At 42.4% G+C, this 20,908-nt stretch overlaps 1 protein-coding gene and 1 long non-coding RNA gene across 4 annotated transcripts in view; one reads left to right on the top strand and one right to left on the bottom strand.

Annotated features, from left to right (window-relative positions):
* LOC141059633 (zinc finger protein 474-like) overlaps positions 1-20,908 on the bottom strand; it is a 38,149-nt gene that overhangs the window by 13,782 nt on the left and 3,459 nt on the right. Inside the window, exons 1-2 of one of the 2 annotated variants that reach the window (XM_073555820.1) lie at positions 20,206-20,321; positions 9,525-10,599 (exon numbers count right to left, since the gene is read on the bottom strand). In XM_073555820.1, the coding sequence (XP_073411921.1) occupies positions 9,525-10,418 (894 nt within the window). In that variant the 5' untranslated portion in view covers positions 10,419-10,599; positions 20,206-20,321. Of the gene's footprint in view, positions 1-9,524; positions 10,600-20,205; positions 20,322-20,908 lie in introns of those variants that run through there. The other variant, XM_073555741.1, reaches the window with a different exon arrangement.
* The window catches only part of LOC141059753 (uncharacterized), a 33,792-nt gene continuing 33,100 nt past the window's right edge, over positions 20,217-20,908 (top strand). For both annotated transcript variants that reach the window (XR_012222596.1, XR_012222601.1), the window contains exon 1: positions 20,217-20,353. This is a non-coding gene — a long non-coding RNA (uncharacterized lncRNA). The remainder of the gene's footprint in view (positions 20,354-20,908) is intronic.

The raw sequence follows: 20,908 nt of genomic DNA, 5'->3' as shown, positions 1-20,908 counted from the left end.
CACTCTGCGACCCGGCCAATCCCAACTCCATTAATCATCTAATCCCTAGTGTACTGCAAACTGTATCCCTATCTACTGTATGGTTCCCCTAGTGGACAGACCTCCCTCACTCATAGTGATGGCCTTAGGGTCCCGTTACACTAATTGACGCACCAGCGATCCCAAAAACGATATGACCTGGTCAGGATCTCTGGTGCGTCGCTACATGATCACTGGTGAGCTGTCAAACAGGCAGATCTCACCAGCGATCAGGACCAGCGAGGACGCTGGTATCCATTATAAACAGTGGGTAACTAAGCGCACGCGTCGCTTAGTTACCCGCTGTGTACCTTGGATACCAGCGTGCTCGTGCTGGTATCCAGGGTAAACAGCGAGTAACTAAGCACACGCGCTTAGTTACCCGCTATTTACCTTGGATACCAGCTCCCAGCGTCTGCTTACCGCGCTGGGAGCTCGCTGATCGTTGGTCTCCCGCTGCCACACACAGCGATGAGTGATGGCCAGCGGGAGACCAACGATCAAAAAATGGCCCAGGACGTTCGAGCTCTATCAGCGATACCCGGCATGGGGGCCGGTCGCTGAAGCGTGCCACACAGAGAGATCGCTGGCGAGATCGCTGTTGCGTTACAAAATCGGTGACGCATCAGCGATCTCGCTAGCGATCTCGCTTAGTGTGAAGTACCCCTTAGGCTTAGCTTGAAAGAGAACCAAACACACAACACTGGCCATAGGGTTAAAATATAACACTATTTTTAGCACACTCTTAACATATATAAAACTTCCCCTTTGTTGACACGACGTCTTCGTCATCCCAGCCTCCCTACACATGCACACAATGTTCTTTTGACTCTAGGAAAGCCAGTACTGTTAATCACCAAAGAGATACTGTAGGCTGGGGTACCCAAATTCAGGGAACTCAATGGTGTACTGAAGCTGCTCTGCCACACCAAGGGTGTACTAAGCACCTTAATTAGCATATGGAAATAAAGGTTTTTTTGCACATTGGAGGACAAGATTTGTACCGTAAAGGTATGATTTTTATATATGACTGTGCTTAGTTTACTGGTAAATTGTTATTTGGGGGGTTACATACTCACATTGTTGATATAAGTAGTTAGTATTGTGAAATCTGGTGGCAAATCGGCTTTAAACCTATGTGACTATTGAAGTCTTGAATCTTATAAGAGAGAAATCAATATATAAAGTGGAACCATTGTAGCATAGATTCATACTCTAAATAATTCATCAGACTCTGTTTAGAAGTACTACATGTATTTAATAAGAAAATGTCCATATTTTTAATCAAACAGTAAAGAGCATTGCTGCTAGAACAATATGCCAAAAAAGTATAAAATGTGAAAATATCAAGGCATTGGCAAACCATAATTTTGCTAATCAGAGAGATTTTTACATGAATCTTCCACTTTTCATCTCCACCCAAAGAGCTTATATTTGATCAATTTAGAATAAAGAAATGCTAAAGAATTGAATGTGGAACATATGTCATTGTGGTAGATATCAGCTTCAAAGAGACAAAGAAGTATCCTGAGATACATAACAGATTAGACTCAAAAGTGAGACAGAAAAGTAATAAAAACCAGAACAAGTGCTGAAAAGAGTCAGAAGATGTTTATTGTGATCAAGATGTGAAGAAATTCAAAGGACCTTAGCAAACTGGACTTTAATAATGTTTAAAACGAATAAGACTGTATGTTCAATCAGTGCAAGTAAACCAGGGACAAATAAAGAATATGGAACAAGGACTTGTTACTAGGTCAAGAGTGGCCAGCTTTTCTCTTCATTTATTTCCTCTGCCCCCCTAAATATTCCATTCCACCATATAGTCCTAGACATACAGATCTTAGTATTTAGAGCTATTTTTTTTATCCTTACCACAGAGGCGATATTCACAGAATTCTCTGGGGAGAAGGAGGTGTCTATTGGCTGCTCTTGATTATCCTGTGAGCTACACCTCCTTTTTTAAAGAGCATAAAAATAAACTCTAAATAAAAACGCCCATATCTCTGAAATCGTATAGTGGATTAAAAAAAATAAATAAATGGTAACAATACAAAAAAGGGAATACTTATAGGAGAAGCGGAATAAAATAAGAGCAGAAACTGACCACCTTTCATCTGGTGACTGATCTCCTTCAAAGAGTGTGGTGGGTTTCCATTAGTGCCCATACTAAAGATTAGAGAATGTCCTTCCTCCATAAAATCAGATAAGTTCTAAGTTATATTGTCAGAGCTGAGAGTTTCAGGTCGTCGGCTTAACTTCACAAAGTTATAGATTCCTAAAAAAATTATTGCAGTTAATACTAGAAGGAGCTCACTTCACATTTTTTCAAATTAAGTGACATAAAAATATGTATATGGCTTACAGCTTAACTATGTGGGATGTTGAATTTATGGATATCTGAATTATTAAAGGGAATTTGACACCACATTTGATCTATCTAAGCTATTAATATGGGCATACAGGCTGTAGACAGCTGTGGAGAGTGATGCCTGTTTGCCTATCAGATGAGGAAGAGGACGTTACCTGGAAGATAACTCTGCCTCCAGAGATTATTTTACATGAACGGGGAGTTACCAGCGTGAGACAAGTAACTAACACAGAACAGGAGAAATGAAATTTGTCTTCTTGAAAACATATTTTTTGCATCTCTCTGTGCTCTGCTGTATTGTAACAATACTACAACCCTTTCTACCTGTGAGATGGAAGCTGAAGCTAAGAGGAACCTGCAGATGTGTCAGGTATAATCAATCACACGCAGCTCTGCAGTGAGATCAGGAGAGCAGAGAGCGGCCATTACACATCACACTGGTAACACTGGTAACCATTACACATCCATCACACTGTTAATTCCTCCTTATATTTAAAACAAGTTCTGGAGGCAGAGTTATCTTCCAAAAATAAACACTAGCATCCTCTGTAATAGAGATATAATAAGATATATGTAGGGAGGGCAATAAGGAAATTAACAGAAAGGATCATTTGAATAACATAAGAAAAGGTTTTTTAGGTTATCCATTGTCTAGACATTTTAACCCCTTTCTGACATGTGACATACTATCCCGTCCACGGGCCCCTATGACCGGGATAGTACGTTATCGCGATCAGAGGCGTTCCGGGAGGCGCTGCTGATCGTGGCCGCGTCTCAGCTGACTGTCACAGCTGACACCCAGCACTATGTGTCAGGGGCAGTCACGGACAGCCCCGGCGCGTTAACCCCTGCCACACTGCGATCAAACATGATCGCAGTGTACCGGAGGATCAGGGAAGCATCAGCAGGGAGGGGCTCCCTCTGTGCTTCCCTGAGACCCCCAGCACAGCGCGATGTGCTGCGCTGGGGGCCTCCTTCCCTGCAGGTCCCCGGATCTAATATGGCTGCGGGGACCTTCGGGGGCCAGCAGGGAGGCGGCTTCTTCACTGCCTGCAAAGCGCAGGCATGAGGAAGCCTTGTACAGCGCCTGTCAGATCACTGATCTGTCACAGCGCTGTGTGATGTGTCAGATCAGCGATCTGACACCTGACGGTGATGTCCCCCCCCCCGGGACAATGTAATAAAGTAATAAAAAAAAGTGTAAAAATAATTAAAAAAAAAAAAAAAAAAAAAATCGCTAAAAGTACACATATTTAGTATCGCCGCATCCGTAACGACCCGCCCTATAAAACTGTCCCATTAGTTAACCCCTTTAGCGAACCCCTTTAAAAATGAAAAACAAAGCAAAAAACCATGCTTTATTATCATACCGCCGAACAAAAAGTGCAATAACGAGCGATCAAAAAGACGGATATAAATAATCATGGTACCGCTGAAAACGTCATCTTGTCGCGCTAAAAACGAGCAGCCATACAGCATGATCAGTGAAAAAATACAAAAGTTTAGCTCACAGAATAAAGCGACGTAAAAATATTATTTTTTATATAAAATAGCTTTCATTGCATAAAAGCACCAAAACGTAAAAAAACGACATAAATGAGGTATCGCTGTAATCATACTGACCCGAAGAACAAAACCACTTTATCAATTTTACCACACGCGGAACGGTGTAAACACACCCCCCCAAAAGAAATTAATGAAATGCTAGTTTTTGTTCATTCTGCGTCCTAAAAATTGAAATAAAAAGTGATCAAAAAACGTCACATGCCCGAAAATGGTACTAATAAAACCGTCAACTCGTCACGCAAAAAATAAGACCTCACATGACTCGGTGGGTCAAAATACGGAAAAATTATAGCTCTCAAAATGTGGTGACGCAAAAACTATTTTTACAATAAAAAGCGTCTTTTAGCGTATGACAGCTGCCGTCATAAATAGTAAATCAAACCCCCCTTTATCACCCCCTTAGTTAGGGAAAATGAATAAAATTAAAAAAATGCATTTATTTCCATTTTCCCATTAGGGCTAGGGTTAGGGGTGTGTTGGGGTTAGGGTTGGAGTTAGAATTGGGGGGTTTCCACTGTTTAGGCACATAAGGTGTTCTCCAAACGCAACCTGGCGTCTGATCTCAATTCCAGCCAATTCTGCATTGAAAAAGTCAAACGGTGCTCCTTCCCTTCCAAGCTCTGCCATGCGCCCAAACAGGGTTTTACCCCAACATATGGGGTAACGTACTCAAGACAAAGTGGACAACAACTTTTGGGGTCCAATTTCTCCTGTTACCCTTGGGAAAATAGAAAAATTGGGGACTAAAAGATCATGTTTGTGGAAAAAATATGATTTTGTTCTATTCACGCCCGGGCGTTATAAACTTCTGTGAAGCCCTAGGAGGTTTAAAGTGCTCACCACACATCTAGATAAGTTCCTTGGGGGGTCTAGTTTCCAGAATGGGGTCAATTGTGGGGAGTTTCCACAGTTTAAATACATCAGGGGCTCAACAAAGGCAACATGACACCCGAAGACCATTCCATCAAAGTCTGCATTCCAAAACGTCACTACTTCCCTTCCGAGCCCTGACGTGTGTCCATACAGTAGTTTTCTCCCAAATGTGGGGTATCAGCATACTCAAGACAAAGTGGACAACAACTTTTGCGGTCCAATTTCTCCTGTTACCCTTGGCAAAATAAAAAAATTGGGGACTAAAAGATCATGTTTGTGGAAAAAATATGAGTATTTTATTTTCACAATTAAAACTATATAAACATTTGCGCTAATAATATCCACATAAGTTAGATCACTCACTACAAAAATCAGTTGATAACCGTCTGAAAGGTATAATAAATCCCTCTCTTTTAGGGTTCTCAAATAATATCCACGTAGATTAAATCTCTCACTACAAGGAGCCAATTATACTAACCGTCTGAGTCACTGTTCATACCATACACGGTATTGCCGGTTTGGAATTCAGCAAAGGGTGATGCTTCTCCTACTTTGCTTCTATGCACTCGGGTGATTGTTCCTTTCCTGATGCCAATAGTAGCGATGATGATAGAAATCAAAAGAAAAGGGCAGGCAAATGAAAATGTTCACCTCTGATATGATCCAAAGTGGCGGGCGACGCTCCGGCCGGTAACAATCGCCCTACTCTCCGATGCTGTACCACCAGTCAGAAGCGGATGATGCGCCGGGAATGTGGTTAGAGCCGGCAAGGTGCAGGACCTTGCGTGACGTCACAGTCACGTGATGACGGCTTAAGGAAAGCTGACAGGACCAAAAAACCAATCCACTGGATTGGTTTTTTGGTCCTGTCAGCTTTCCTTAAGCCGATCACGTGACCCATCACGTGACTGTGACGTCACGCAAGGTCCCTAAAAGAGAGGGATTTATTATACCTTTCAGATGGTTATCAACTGATTTTTGTAGTGAGTGATCTTATGTGGACATTATTAGCGCAAATATTTATATAGTTTTAATTGTTTTATTATTCAGACGATAAGGTGGTGTTGTCTGCTGATTTGCGGCTGTTATATCCTCCACGCAGCGCCACTGGTTGTATATAACTTTTTTTATTTTCACGCCCGGGTGTTATAAACTTCTGTGAAGTCCTTGGGGGTTCAAAGTGCTCACCACACATCTAGATAAGTTCCTTGGGGGGTCTAGTTTCCAAAATGGTGTCATTTGTGGGGGGTTTCCACTGTATAGGCACATCAGGGGCTTTCCAAACGCGGCATGGTGTCCGATCCCAATTCCAGCCAAAAAAGTCAAATGGCACTGCTTCCCGTTCCAAGCTCTGCCATGCACCCAAATAGTGGTTTACCCCCTCATGTGGGGTTTCAGCGTACTCAGGACAAATTGCACAATAACTTTTGGAGTCATGTTACCCATGGAAAAATAAAAATTGAGGGTGAAAAGATCATTTTTGTGGAAAAATATGATTTTTTAATTGTACGGCTGTACGTTATAAACTTCTGTGAAGCCCTAGGAGGTTTAAAGTTCTCACCACACATCTAGATAAGTTCCTTGGGGATCTAGTTTTCAAAATGGGGTCACTTGTGGGAGGTTTCCACTGTTTAGGCACATCAGGGGCTCTCCAAATGTGACATGGCGTCCGATCTGAATTCCAGCCAATTTTGCATTGAAAAAGTCAAATGGCGCTCCTTCCCTTCTGAGCTCTGCCGTGCGCCGAAACAGTGGTTCCCCCCCACATATAACTTTTGCAGTCCAATTTTTCCTGTTACCCTTGCTAAAATAAAAATTGGACCTGAAGTAATTTTTTTGTGAAAAAAGTTAAATGTTCATTTTTTTTAAACATTCAAAAAATTCCTGTGAAGCACCTGAAGGGTAAATAAACTTCCTGAATGTGGTTTTGAGCACCTTGAGGGGTGCAGTTTTTAGAATGGTATCACTTTTGGGTATTTTCTATCATATAGACCCCTCAAAGTGACGTCAAATGTGATGTGGTCCGTAAAAAAATGGTGTTGCAAGAATGAGAAATCGCTGGTCAACTTTTAACCCTTATAACTTCCTAACAAAAAAAAAAGTTTGGTTCCAAAATTGTGCTGATGTAAAGTAAACATGTGGGAAATGTTATTTATTAAGTTTTTTGTGTGCCGTATCTCTGTGATTTAAGGGCATAAAAATTCAAAGTTGGAAAATTGCGAAATTTTTGCCAAATTTCCGTTTTTTTCACAAATAAACGCAAGTTATATGAATGAAATTTTACCACTAACATGAAGTACAATATTTCACGAGAAAACAGTGTCAGAATCACCAAGATCCATGGAAGTGTTCCAGAGTTATTACCTCATAAAGGGACAGTGGTCAGAATTGTAAAAATTGGCCCGGTCATGAACGTGCAAATCACCATTGGGGGTAAAGGGGTTAAAGAATGCCATAACCAATCAAGTAAAGGCCTTATCTTTTAGGGTATTGAAATTGTATGTAAAAATTGGAGAGGCGGAAACTACGCAGATCAAATATCACAGGTGGAATCTAAATGGATTTTTTAACTTAATAGCTTAGCCCCAAAGGGCTTAAATTATGATTTGGAACTACACGCCTTTGAAAGAATTCCCCCCTATTATGTTTGTTCCACACTCTCCATCCTGACACTTTATTTTTCATTTCGTTTTCTTCCTTTTTAATTGACCTTTGTTCACTTTTTTCCTATGTCCTCACTTTCCAACCCCTTCCTATTTTCCTAACCCCACAAAAATTTAATTTCCGACTACCTTCATTTTTGCCTACGGAATATTACATATGCATTTTTAATTAACGTATTAAAAGATTAAAACATGAATTAATCCATAATATATACCCATTATATTAGGGACATAGGGTATAACTATTGTGAGTAAATTAAGAGAAAACCACATCAAAACTCTGTGATGGGCAGCCCAATCTCCAGACCTGAACCCCATTGAAAACCTCTGGAATGTAATCAAGAGGATGATGGATAGTCACAAGCCATCAAACAAAGAAGAACTGCTTATATTTTTGTGCCAGAAGCAGTGTGAAAGACTGGTGGCAAGCATCCCAAGACGCATGAAAGCTGTTTTTAAAAATCATGGTTATTCCACAAAATATTGATTTCTGAACTCTTCCGGAGTTAAAACATTAGTATTGTTGTTTCTAAATCTTTATGAACCTGTTTTCTTTGCATTATTTGAGGTCTGAAAGCACTGGGTGTTTTTTTTTTTAAATTGTGACCAATCTCCTTATCAGAAAAAAAAAAAAAAATGTATTGCTTGGAAATTCGGAGACATGTTCTCAAAAGTTTGTACACTAATAGAACAATTTACATTTTACTCAAAAATATACCCATAAAGAGAAAAATCAGACAAACTGAACATTTGGAAGTGGTCTCTTAATTATTGCCAGAGCTGTATATTTATTTTAATTCACATTCCCATTTTCTATCCACTTATCTTTCAGATTTTTAATCAATTTTTTTGATATTATCATGTTTTTAACATTATTCACTAATAAAATATATTTATAAGTTTTAAATATTCTTATTATTAAACATTCAGACTAGACACAGTTTATTCTATCTCATTTTATTGTGCTGTATCTTGTGGCACTGGATTAACATTGGTGGATCAAGAGAGAATCCAATAGGAGAAATAAAGATGAATGGAGTGCGAGCCTATCGAGCAGTGTCTTGTGCGTGTGCGCACAGACACCCTGAGGAAGGGGAACCATGTATTCCCCGAAACGCGTCAGATTGCTTTTGGCTCTACAGGCATTCCGTAGCCCAGTGACATCACACGCTGTTCAGCATTTGTCAGCCATTTTTTTTTCTCCCGCTGAGTAACCAGAGATGCCACCAGCCGGGGCGTACCTGGCTCTACGTGAGCGCTTCCGATCCACTCTGCACTTGCTCTGCATTGGATCTTTTCCTGCCACCGTTGGATCTCCTCCTACAGCTACATCCTGCATTGGATCTCCTCCTAGCAACTCATTAGCCACGGCTGCAGAAACAGAGAGGTTTCCATGCCGTTTTGACTGACATAGGGCTACAGCAGGGTAGGTTACTATTTAATGGGACTGTACAGATCTTTGCATTAGCTGTCTACTGAAGGTATGTCCTTTTTCCCTTTTCACTTGGATAGCATATTGTGTACAGTAGTATGTCCTTCACGCTAATAGCATCAATCTCAAGTGCACTTATCTGGTACATTGGTGAGGATATACATTGTCAGATGGCTGTATAACTCATCCCCTTTTTTTTTATTAATGTTATCATTTTCTGGAGGTGGTTATAACACCCAGCAGTCTGACGTCATATTGGGTTTTGTTGATTTTGTAGAACCACTAGTGACAACTCACGTTGTCTAGAAAGAGGTATTTACCTTTGTGCACGTCATTTATTAGTAAAGGCACTAGCACAACAATCTAAGCATATATACAATTAAGAGTTATCTTCCAGGCACCATACTGGAAGAGGTCATTTATATAAAGTCATAAGAGATTATTTCTCAGCAACAAGGCATCTGATATGAGGCATACAGATACTTTATATAGGACTTTTTTTCAGCAGTCTATATCCTGTATGCCCATATTAATAGCTTACATAGGTCAAATTTGGTGACAGATTCCCTTTATTAGGTATATTAAAGAGCTTTCAAGTTACCTTTTGATTGGGAACATCAGCATCCTCATTTTTGGGCATTGGTTTAGTACTTTGCATATTTGTATTTTTTTTGCTTGAACCTCCGGCTTTAGGTTTACAACTTCTTTGATGGACTATGAGGCGGTCACTTGCAAAGGTTCTTCCGCAGTTTGAACATGGCAACAGTTGTTCCTTAAAACTCTGCCAAGCAGCTTCATTTTGTACTTCTCGAGTGGCTCCTTTAGACAAATCTATTTGAGGCTTCTGAGGAACAGGTCTTCTTTGCCCTTTAGGTAACTTGTCATTTTCAATTTTCCATTTCTCAAGGCATTTTGGCTCATGTATTGGGAGAGATTTAGTTCCAAACTCTCGTCCACATATGTAACAAATTAATGTCCTTGGCTTCACTGGATTTTGAGGATTCATTGCACTGGAAAACTCACTTGCTGTTTTAGATTCTGGAACAGAATTTGGATTTGTTAATGTCTTGTTAGCTGTGGAATGCTTAGATCCTGAATTCTTACCATTTGGTTTGCAACTTCTTTGGTGCACAAGAAGTCGATCTGGAAGAAATGTACGACCACAATTCTCACAAGGTAAAAGTTGAGATTGGGAACTTTGCCAGGCGGCCTCATTTACAGCGTCGTCTGAGACTCCTCTACAAGCCTGAGGTTTGATTGGAGCTGCTCTTCTGAGGTGTTTTGGGAGATTTTCATTCTCTACATGCCATTTTTCTAGGCATTTGGGTTCATGGATGTCAATTGACTTTGAGCCAAATTCTCTGCCACAAATGTAGCAAACTTTTAAAGCTTGTCTTCGAGGAGGAATAACTGGTCTTTTTTCTTCTCTGTTTGACATGTTTTCTGTTGATCTTTTGACTAATGTAGTGGTTTTTGGCCTGATAATTCTCCGCATATGAGATATTGACTTGACATCTGGTTTTTCACAATCTTGCTTGTTTCTATGCTAATGTTTTCTTTGCTTCTTAAGAATGGCAAGATTTGTCAGCATTTTAGTAGCTTTTGTAAACTTAACTTCAGGACCTTTTTTTTTTTTTTTTTTACAATTTAATAAATGTTTCAAAACTGACTTTAATCTGAAATATAACAGATAAAATTATTAGTCCCATATGAAATTATCATTGTATAAATTTTAAGAAAAATCATAATATCTTTACAAATCTAACGCAAAGTTTTCCTAGCCTGGATGTATCCTTGGAAGGATCACTGCAATTTCTAACAATTCTAGTGAATTCACCAACAGGTATGTGCGATATTAATGGATCACGTTATCCCCAATTTATGTTGTACAGGAGGAAATGTATTGCACAGGCTAAAAACACTCTGATGTCATCAATTACAGCAGAACACGATCATTAAAAAAAAATCCAAAATCAGTTTTGTCTTTGCTGTAGAGTTTACAGTTCACCTCCATCAAACATATTAGCAATAAATATTTCCAAATATTGTTTGAAGACAATATTTTGGCATCTTTATTGAATAGTGAATGCCACGTAGCTAAGAAAGCACCATATTTGGGTAATATTATCTCACCAAGTTTCTTTACAGCTTTTCTGGTAATCATAAAATGTGGCTCAAATACAAGGACTTTTACAAATGGGCCAGCAGATATAAAACCTGTAAACATGCATTACAATACACCCAATATTTATTTTTCTTATAATACCGTAAATATATTAACTGTATTTTTATTGTGTATTAACTGTCATTCTGAGAACATGGCTTGTGTCATAAGATGTACCGTATTTTTCGGACTATAAGACACACCAGACCATAAAACGCAGCTAGGAATTAGAGGAGGAAAATAGAAAAAAAATGTTGTCATGACACACTGTTATTGGGGGGTGGGTGGCTGCTGCTGACACTGCTATAGGGGCAGTATCCCCATCCTGGTATATATGCCCCCTAACCTGATATATCTGTCCCCATCCAGGTAAACATGGACCCCCTTCCTGGTATATATGGCCACCATCCCCATCCTGCTATACATGGCCACCATCCCTATTCTGGTATACATGGCCACCATCCCCATCCTGTTATACATGGCCCCCATCCCATCCTGTTATACATGGCCCTCATCCCATCCTTTTATATATGGCCCATCCCCATTCCCCATCCTGGTATACATGGCCACCATCCCCATCCTGCTATATATGGCCACCATCCCCATCCTGCTATATATGGCCACCATCCCCATCCTGCTATATATAGCCACCATCCCCATCCTGCTATATATGGCCACCATCCCCATCCTGCTATATATGGCCACCATCCCCATCCTGCTATATATGGCCACCATCCCCATCCTGCTATATATGGGCAACATCCCCATCCTGCTATATATGGCCAACATCCCCATCCTGGTATACATGGCCACCATCCCCATTCTGGTATATATGGTCACCATCCCCATCCTGCTACAGTATATATAGCCTCCATCTCCATCCTGGTATTCATGGCCCTATCCACCATCCTGGTATACATGGTCCCTTCATCCCATCCTGATAAACATGGACCTTCCATCCTGGTATACATGACCTCCATCATGCTGCATACATTTAAAAATAAATAATTCTACTTACCTTCTCTCTGCTCGCTCACAGAGGTGTCCTTTTCACATGCTGTGGTCAGCTGCCGGAATACACACTGGGCTCCATGCCTGGGATGATGGGCATGGAGAGCAGTGAATATTCATTTTCTTTAATTGCGAGCACAGTATTAGTCGCAGCTGACGGGTGATCACGTGTGCCTGCTATTAAAGATTCTGAATATGCACTGCTTTCCACACCCATGGGAATGGCGAGCAGTGAATATTCATTCTCTTTAGTAGCAGGCACATGTGAGTGCACCGCCGCTGCAGTAGCCGGCGGCTGCTGCTAGAACTGTGCCCGCTATTAAACAGAATGAATATTTACTGCTCTCCATGTACATGAGAGTGGAGAGCAGTGAATATTCCTTCTCTTTAATAGTGGGCACACGTGATCGCCCGGAGGCAGTGGCTGTGTGCCTGCTATTAAAGAAAATGAATATTCACTGTTCCTTACGCTCATAGTCCCTCCCACCTCTCCGCGCCAGATTCAGTGAATAGAGGTGGGCTGGACTATGGCGTGGGGAGCAGTGAATATTAATTTTCTTTTAATAGTGGGCACAGTGTAAGCCGCAGCAGCTTGCTCTTCCGCTGCCATTCCTCTTACATCCACAGCAACAGGGTACAATTATATAAGGTACATTCGGACTATGAGATGCACCCTCCACTTTCCTCCAAAATGTTGGAGGAAAAAAATGAGTCTTATAGTCCGAAAAATACGGTACCTCATGCCAGAAACTTTATATTGGTTGCACTGTGTGTAAAAAGAAGGTCCGTATTAATAAGCATCTTATTGATATTGCTAATGTATGCAATTCCAATTGCCATGTTTCTTCTGCTACTAAACATTTTATTTATATCCATCAAGAACAAGTTTCATCGTTCCAAGCCTTCGGCATTGAAAAAGTTACATTGGCATGAAGAGGTGATATGACCAGATGCCTACTGACAAGGGAGGCTTTTTAGATTTCTGGTTCCAGATTTCTGGTTCCAGATTTCCAGATAGTCTTAATTCATGCAGAGAAATTATATATTACTATTAATATCCTTCATATGCATATACTTGTTGTTTTTTTCTGTTTTACTTATGTTTCATGCTATGTTAATTATTTACAGTGAAGGAAATAAGTATTTGATCCCTTGCTGATTTTTGCCCACTGACAAAGACATGAACAGTCTATAATTTTAAGGGTAGGTTAATTTTAACTTTGAGAGATAGAATATCAAAAGTAAAATCCAGAAAATCACATTGCATAAATTATATAAATTTATTTGCATTTTGCAGTGAGAAATAAGTATTTGATCCCCCACCAATCATTAAGAGTTTTGGCTCCTACAGATCAGTTAGACGCTCTTAATCAACTCGTTACCTGCATTAAAGACAGCTGTCTTACATATTCAAATTTATAAAAGACTCCTGTTCACAGACTCAATCAGTCAGACTCTAATCTCTACAATATAGGCGAGACCAAAGAGCTTTATAAGGATGTCAGGAACAAGATCATAAACCTGCACAAAGCAGGCATGGGCTACAAAACCATAAGTAAGATGCTGGGTGAGAAGGAGACAACTGTTGGTGCAATAGTAAGAAAATGGAAGAAATACAAAATGTCAATCGACATCGATCTGGGGCACCATACAAAATCTCGCCTCGTGGGGTATCCTTGATCATGAGGAAGGTGACAGATCAGCCTAAAACTACACGGGGGAACTTGATAATGATCTCAAGGCAGCTGGGGCCACAGTCACCAAGAAAACCATTGGTAACACATTACACCGTAAAGGTTTAAAATCCTGCAGTGCTCGCAACGTCCATCTGCTCGAGAAGGCACACATGCAGGCCCATCTGAAGTTCGCCAATGAATATCTGGATGATTTTGTAAGTGCTGTGGTCAAATGAGACAAAAATTGATGTCTTTGGCAATAACTCAACTCGCCATGTTTGGAGGAAGAGAAATTCTGCCTATGACCCAAAGAACACCTTCACCACTGTCAAGCATGGAGGTGGAAACATTATAATTTGGGGGTATTTCTCTGCTAATAGCACAGGACTACTTCACCGCATCAATGGGAGAATGGATGGAGCCCTGTACCGTAAAATCCTGAGTAACAACCTCCTTTCTTCCGCCAGGACAATAAAAATGGGTCATGGCTGGGTCTTCCAGCAAGACAATGACCCAAAACATACAGCCAAGGTAACAAAGGAGTTGCTCAAAAAGAAGCACATTAAATGGAATCTGTCACCCCATTTTTGGCCTATAAGATGCGGCCACCGCCATCAGGTGCTTATCTACAGCATTCTGTAATGCTGTAGATAAGCCCCCAATGTAACCTGAAAGATAAAAAAAAATAAGTTATATTATACTCACCCCAGCATCCGGTCCGGCTCCTCCCATCTTCTAGAGATGACGTCCTCCTTCTTACTTCTGCCGTGGCTCCTGCGCAGGCGTACTTTCTCTGCCCTGTTGAGGACAGAGTAAAGTACTGCAGTGCGCAGGCGCCGAACCTCTCTGACCTCTCCCAGCGCCTGCGCACTGCAGTACTTTACTCTGCCCTCAACAGGACAGAGAAGTACGCCTGCGCAGGAGCAGTGGCAGAAGTAAGAAGGAGGACGACATCACTAGAAGATGGGAGGCGCCGGACCGCACCGCGACACCCACTGCACCCGCCCCCACCCCCAGGTGAGTATAATCTAACTTGTTTTTCTTCTCTTTCAGGTTACATCAGGGGCTTATCTACAACATTATAGAATGCTGTAGATAAGCCACTGATGGCGGTGGCAGCTTATAGGCCGAAAATGGGGTGACAGATTTCCTTTACGGTCATGGAGTGGCCTAGCCAGTCTCCAGACCTTAATCCCATAGAAAACTTATGAAGAGAGATGAAGAACCGAGATGCCAAGTGACAGCCTCAAAATCTTAATGATTTAGAGATGATCTGCAAAGAGGAGTGGACCAAAATTTCTCCTGACATTTGTGCAAACCTCATCATCAACTACAAAAAACATCTGACTGCTGTGCTTGCCATCAAGGGTTTTGCCACCAAGTATTAAGTCTTGTTTCTCAGGGGGATCAAATACTTATTTCTCACTGCAAAAGGCAAATAAATGTATATATTTATACAATGTGATTTTCTGGATTTTATTTTTGATATTCTATCTCTCAATGTTAAAATTAATCTACCCTTAAAATTATAGACTGTTCATGTCTTTGTCAGTGGGCAAACTTACAAAATCAGCAAGGGATCAAATAATTATTTCCTTCTCTGTATTTTCAGTGACATTTATACCCCTGATAACCACTAGGTGGTAGTGTTATACCATATATTAATAATATACTATTGCGCTACTCTGTGATAACTAGTGTTACTGATGATACGTCTGTAGTCTGTATCTGCCTACTCTCCAGATGGATCAATTCAGCTTCTAAGCATTTCATAAATTGTATGTAATATATGTTATGCCAACCATCTCCATTTTGCAGTATCTCTCCCCTTTTTTAGTCATGTTTTCTTAAACTTCTGTTGCAATAAAGATCTATTATGTTTACTTTGTTGTGTACGGGAGTAGTCTCTCTATTATAATAATGACCCTATACCACTTTATAATAATGAAAAGACCCCTTGTGCTTTTTTTGTTATTATTCCTCCTTTGATTCCTCAATAATGATAACTCACTTGGCGTTATACCTTTATTCTAATAATGCTCATGAGCAGGGGTGTATATATAAATAAGCGGAGCACCATAGTAGAAGTCACAGTCACAGAAAGGCATACCTCCCAACTTTCTAAAGAAGGACTCCTACCCTTCAAAATGTTTATCTTCTTCATATATTGCAATCGTCATGTTATATGGCACTGTGCACTTACAATTGCTCATTTTGGCTTTCCACACAGCTACTATTCTTTAGTCTTCCATTAGGTCTATGACATCACATGATTAAAAACTGACTAGCTGAATGGGGGTGGATTATACTATAGAGTCTGCCTATGGGGGTGCATTATACTATAGAGTCTGCCTATGGAGGGGTGCATTATACAATATAGAGTCTGCCTATGTGGAGTGCATTATATTATAGTCTGCCTAAGGGGTGTGCATTATACTGTATGTAGTCTGCCTATGTTGAGTGCATTATATTATAGAGTCTGCCTATGGGCTGTGTATTATACTATATGTAGACTGACTATGTGGAGAACATATTATAGAGTCTGCCTATGGGGGGTACATTATACAATATAGAGTCTGCCTATGAGGACTGCATTATAATATAGAGTCTACTTATGGGGAGTGCATTATCCTATATATAGAGTATGCCTATTTGGTGTGCATTATACTATATGGAGTCGGCTTATGGGAGTGCATTATACTATAGAGTCTGCCTATGGGTCGTGCATTATACTATATGGAGTCTGTCTATGGGGAGTGCATTATGCTATAGAGTCTGCCTATGGGAGGTGTATTATACTATATGGAGTCTGCCTATGGGGAATGCATTATACTATAGAGTCTGCCTATGGGGGGTGTATTACACTATATGTAGTCTGCCTATAGGGGTGCATTATACTAAAAAGAGTATGTCTATTGGGACCATATAATGCTATACAGGCCTTAGGGAATGCATTATACTATAGAGGACTATCTGGTGCATTATACTATATGGAGGTCATCATATAGTATGGAGATTACAGTAAGGGGGCCTCATAGTGTTGGCACCATCAACTAATTTGGGGGCTACTAAGGGGTCAGTATACTGTGTGAGTGGTAATATACAATGAGAGGGCATTATACTGTGTATAAGAAAGCATCATACTGTGTATAGGGGAGCTGTACAGGGGGAGACTTGAGACGCTATTAAATGTAAAGTGGGCACTTATTGTTATAGGGAAACTCAGGTAACTGTGACTGTCAAAGGGGCATACAGAGGACATTATTACTTTCTAGGTGGTAAAATATGGACACTGTTTTCAAGGGCACTTGCATATTCTCAGGGCCGCTATCAGGGCATTACTACCCTTACTTGTGTATGGGGCCCGGTCAGTAGAAGCAAGGAGGTAGGGCCCTTACTGAATGACACAGCTGGCAGCATGGCTCACACACTTTAGGCTCCACCACTTTTCCTTCTGCTCATCGGGCTCCAGGTACAGGGGTGGCACTTTCCTGCTGGGCCAGTGGCATTATGGGCCAACTTCATCGCTCCTCTCTGATGTCACTGCACTCAGTGCAGCAAACGCGATGCACAAGATCCTCACTGCCAGGGCCGTATTTGCCACTAGGCACTTTAGGGCACGTGCCTAGGGCGGAAGGATGCGGGGGGGGCACCTGAGCAAGGCAAGGGGTTTTTTTTAATAGTCCGGTGGCCCTCCCGCCCACCCACCTCAGTCTTCTGGCTGCTGTGGGGGTCTCGGACCAGCTCTGTCCAGTACTGCACAGGGAGCAAGAAACAGAAACATGTCACACTACAGGCCCCGCCCCCTCCTCACTGAGGTGCCAAGTTCAGTTCCTGCCTGACAGTCCGGGGTTGGAGACTCAGTCTTCCGGCTGCTGTGGTTTCGGATCCTGCCAGGGGCGGACTGGACAGTGTGTGGATGCCCCGGGCCGGTCCCCCAGCAGCAGTTTCAGGCCGCTTGCTGTTTGCTGGGTTAAAGGCCGGGTGCCGGCAGCCGCATCCCTGCACTGCAGACATGCCCTCACTGTGTGCAGTCAGTGTCTGCTAAACTCACCTGGCTGGAAAGAGGAGATCCAGAGCTGCACAGCACCCCCAGTCCAGATCGCAGCCGGCTAGGGAGGTCCAGGTCCTGCGATCTGACAGCCAAACAGAAAAGGGGGGAGAAAGGAGGAGAGAAAAAAAAGCAGCTTGGAAAGGCAAGTGTATCCTGTACCCCCCCAGTGCAGTGTATCTGTGTGTATCCTGTACCCCCCCAGTGCAGTGTATCTGTGTGTATCCTGTACCCCCCCAGTGCAGTGTATCTGTGTGCATGCTATGCCCCCCAGTGCAGTGTATCTGTGTAATCCCCCCCCCCCCCCGCAAAAAGCATTCAGAAAGAAAGGGGGGTCCTATGGCCAGGCAGACCGTGTTTTTATTACATTTCTCCTCATGAAAAATGAAAATAAGGCCAAGCTTGGGTTAATGGGTTTTGAACCGGTGTTAACTGGTTAATGTTATCTTAGTTGGCGCCGTTTTAAACGGGCTGTGATTGATAGATAAGCATCTTGGCGGTCTTTTTTGCAATATATAAGGTCAGGTGCGAGCTGTTATCACCTCAGTCAACAAGTCTCACTTAAGATAAGAAGATTCTCCCTCCCTCCCCTTTGTTAAACTCAATGTCGTGCGCTTTATTGTGGGAAAATCGCCCGATAAGGGGCGGATTGTTTCTTGGTTTTGGTAATATCCGGTATTTATATGGTTGTATTTATTAATGGATTTTAAATATTTATTTATATTAACCCTAAATAAACGCATGGCCACTTTTCATCCACGATTAATGTCTCAGTTGTCATTTATTTGTATTTGAATTATTATCGGCCTTGCATGGCCATGTATGCTGTGCCCCCCAGTGCAGTGTATCTGTGTGTGATACATATACATGTCCCAGTCGAGTAATAACGTCCCCTGACCTGTAATAAAAGTCTCCCGACCTGTAATTACATCCCCCGGCCTGTAATAATTGTCTCATGTCTTGTAAGCAGGATCACAGGAATCGTCAGCTCATCACTAATTCCTATGACGCTGCACAGTAGGAAAGAGGCAGAGGGATTTGAGGGAGAGCCGCAGAGATCTACTGTGCATGCCCAAGATTCCCAGCCCCACAGTGTGAATAAATTAGAAGAGACTGTGAGGTGGGATCTCGGGACCGCGCCCAAGCAGGCGCGATAAGAAAGACATCATGTGATGTCGCAGGACGGGCAAAGCTAACTGCGCATGCCCAAGAAACAATATTACAGCACAGGCGCCATGAAAAGAAAAGAACGCAGAGGAGGCGGCACCAAATTCGAAAGGAGGACATGACTGATGGATGTGAGGTGCCTCTGTCCGGGGGGGAAAGACCTGCCCCCCGGACAAACTACAGGTATGACTGATACATTTTAAAATCCCTTATTTCGGCGGTGGGACGCCAAATAAAAGAGCCACCTTGACAGAATGCAGCATTAGTGCTGCACAAGGTGGCTCTTTTAGTTAAAAATGCCTGGGGGGGTGACAGGTTCCCTTTAATTGTATTTCTAAAGCGTTATAGTGTAGTTTTAGGTCAGAGAGGGATGGTTAGGGATGAGCTAGCATTGGTGCAGGGACAGGTATTGATGGCTACATGCGGACATGTGTGGCACTTGCGGTGAGACAAAAAAACACTGCTAGCTGCGCTTTTTTTCTGTCACTGCAAGTACCGCACTTGAGGGATCGCGGCAAAACCGCAAGTGCCGCACATGTCCGCACGTCCCATAAGGAATGAATGAGGCCGAATGCAGCGTTGCCGTAAGTGATCTGTTACGCAGCAGATGCGGAAAAACTGCCGGATCTGCCGTGAATGGCAAAAATCACTGATGTGAAAGTAGCCTAAGTCACTGCTGACAGTGTCTGCATTAGGCCGGGATCACACATGCGAGGAATACGGCTGAATCTCGCGTGTAAATACCCGGCACTCAGGAATGGAGTGTGCGGCCGCACAGCAATACATGGAGCCACACGCTCCGCTCCTGAGTGACGGCGGCAGTGCCGGGTATTGATGCGAGAGACTCCGCCGTGTTCCTCACATGTGTGATTCCGGCCTTAGTCATACTCACCAATGGGGGAGGCAGCACTAAAAGTGCCTAGGGCAGCATAAACTCTAAATATGGCCCTGCTCACTGCACTGGTTCTGTGTGCAGAGCAGGTGCTGCCTCCACCTTCTCTCAGCCTCCTGCTCCTGAACATAAAGGCAGCAGTGATAGCAGGAAGAGACTGGAGGAGCCAGAAAAGGTGGTGCTGCCTCCTAGTGGCTCCAGAACTAGGGCTTCTCACTGGGCTGCAGGAGGGACCCCCGGCCCCACTACTCCTGGGGGAACAAGCTGCCAGTACAGCACTACACTGCCCCCTCATTAACACAAATCCTGTATTCACATCACCTGCTGCAGTCGGGACCGGGGGTGGGGGTCACAAGTGTCTGCCCTGGAAGAGGAAGCAGCCATCATAGTCTTCTGCTGTGCTGTGGACTCTTCCTACTGATGTCTGCCCTGGGATGATGGGGCAGGTGGTGAAGGCCCTGCTGCACAGGTAAGTATATATAATAGTGTGAGTATGGCGGTATGTGTATATATAGTGTGCAGTATATGTGTTTTCTTGTTTGTAAATGAGTGTGTATGGGTATACGGCAGATGATCCTTGTATATGTAATATTGTTTTGTAATGTATAGTTTACAGTGTATATGATCCTTGTATCTGTAGTATATATTGTATGTAATGTATAGTGGACAGTATATATATACTAGGCGCCTGTGCAGCCCTCGCTTTCCGGCGCCATTTTCTTGAAGACACACTGCAGTGTCTTCTATAAAATGGCGGCGGTAAGCGCAGACTGCGCATGTGCCAATTCCGATGCCACAACCTGCCCTCTCCTGACGTCACATGAAGACGCAAGACACTGCGGCAACACCGGATCGGTAAGGTGTTGCGGAGAGCACGGTATGCGTTCAGTGCTTACGCATACTGCGATCTGGGGGGGATGCAGCACTCTGTCTGGAGCAAGACTGCGCAGCGCGCAGGCGCGTCACGCTTTCACAGTCTATAGAGGCTTCAGACAGAGTGATGCTTACAGCGTTATATTATAGA

The sequence above is a fragment of the Dendrobates tinctorius genome, unplaced genomic scaffold, assembly GCF_039654945.1.
Source record: "Dendrobates tinctorius isolate UK_male_01 unplaced genomic scaffold, ASM3965494v1 ptg000003l, whole genome shotgun sequence".
NCBI lineage: Eukaryota > Metazoa > Chordata > Amphibia > Anura > Dendrobatidae > Dendrobates > Dendrobates tinctorius.
The sequence above is the reverse complement of the archived record's forward strand: the minus strand, read 5'-3'. Positions and strand labels throughout refer to the sequence as shown.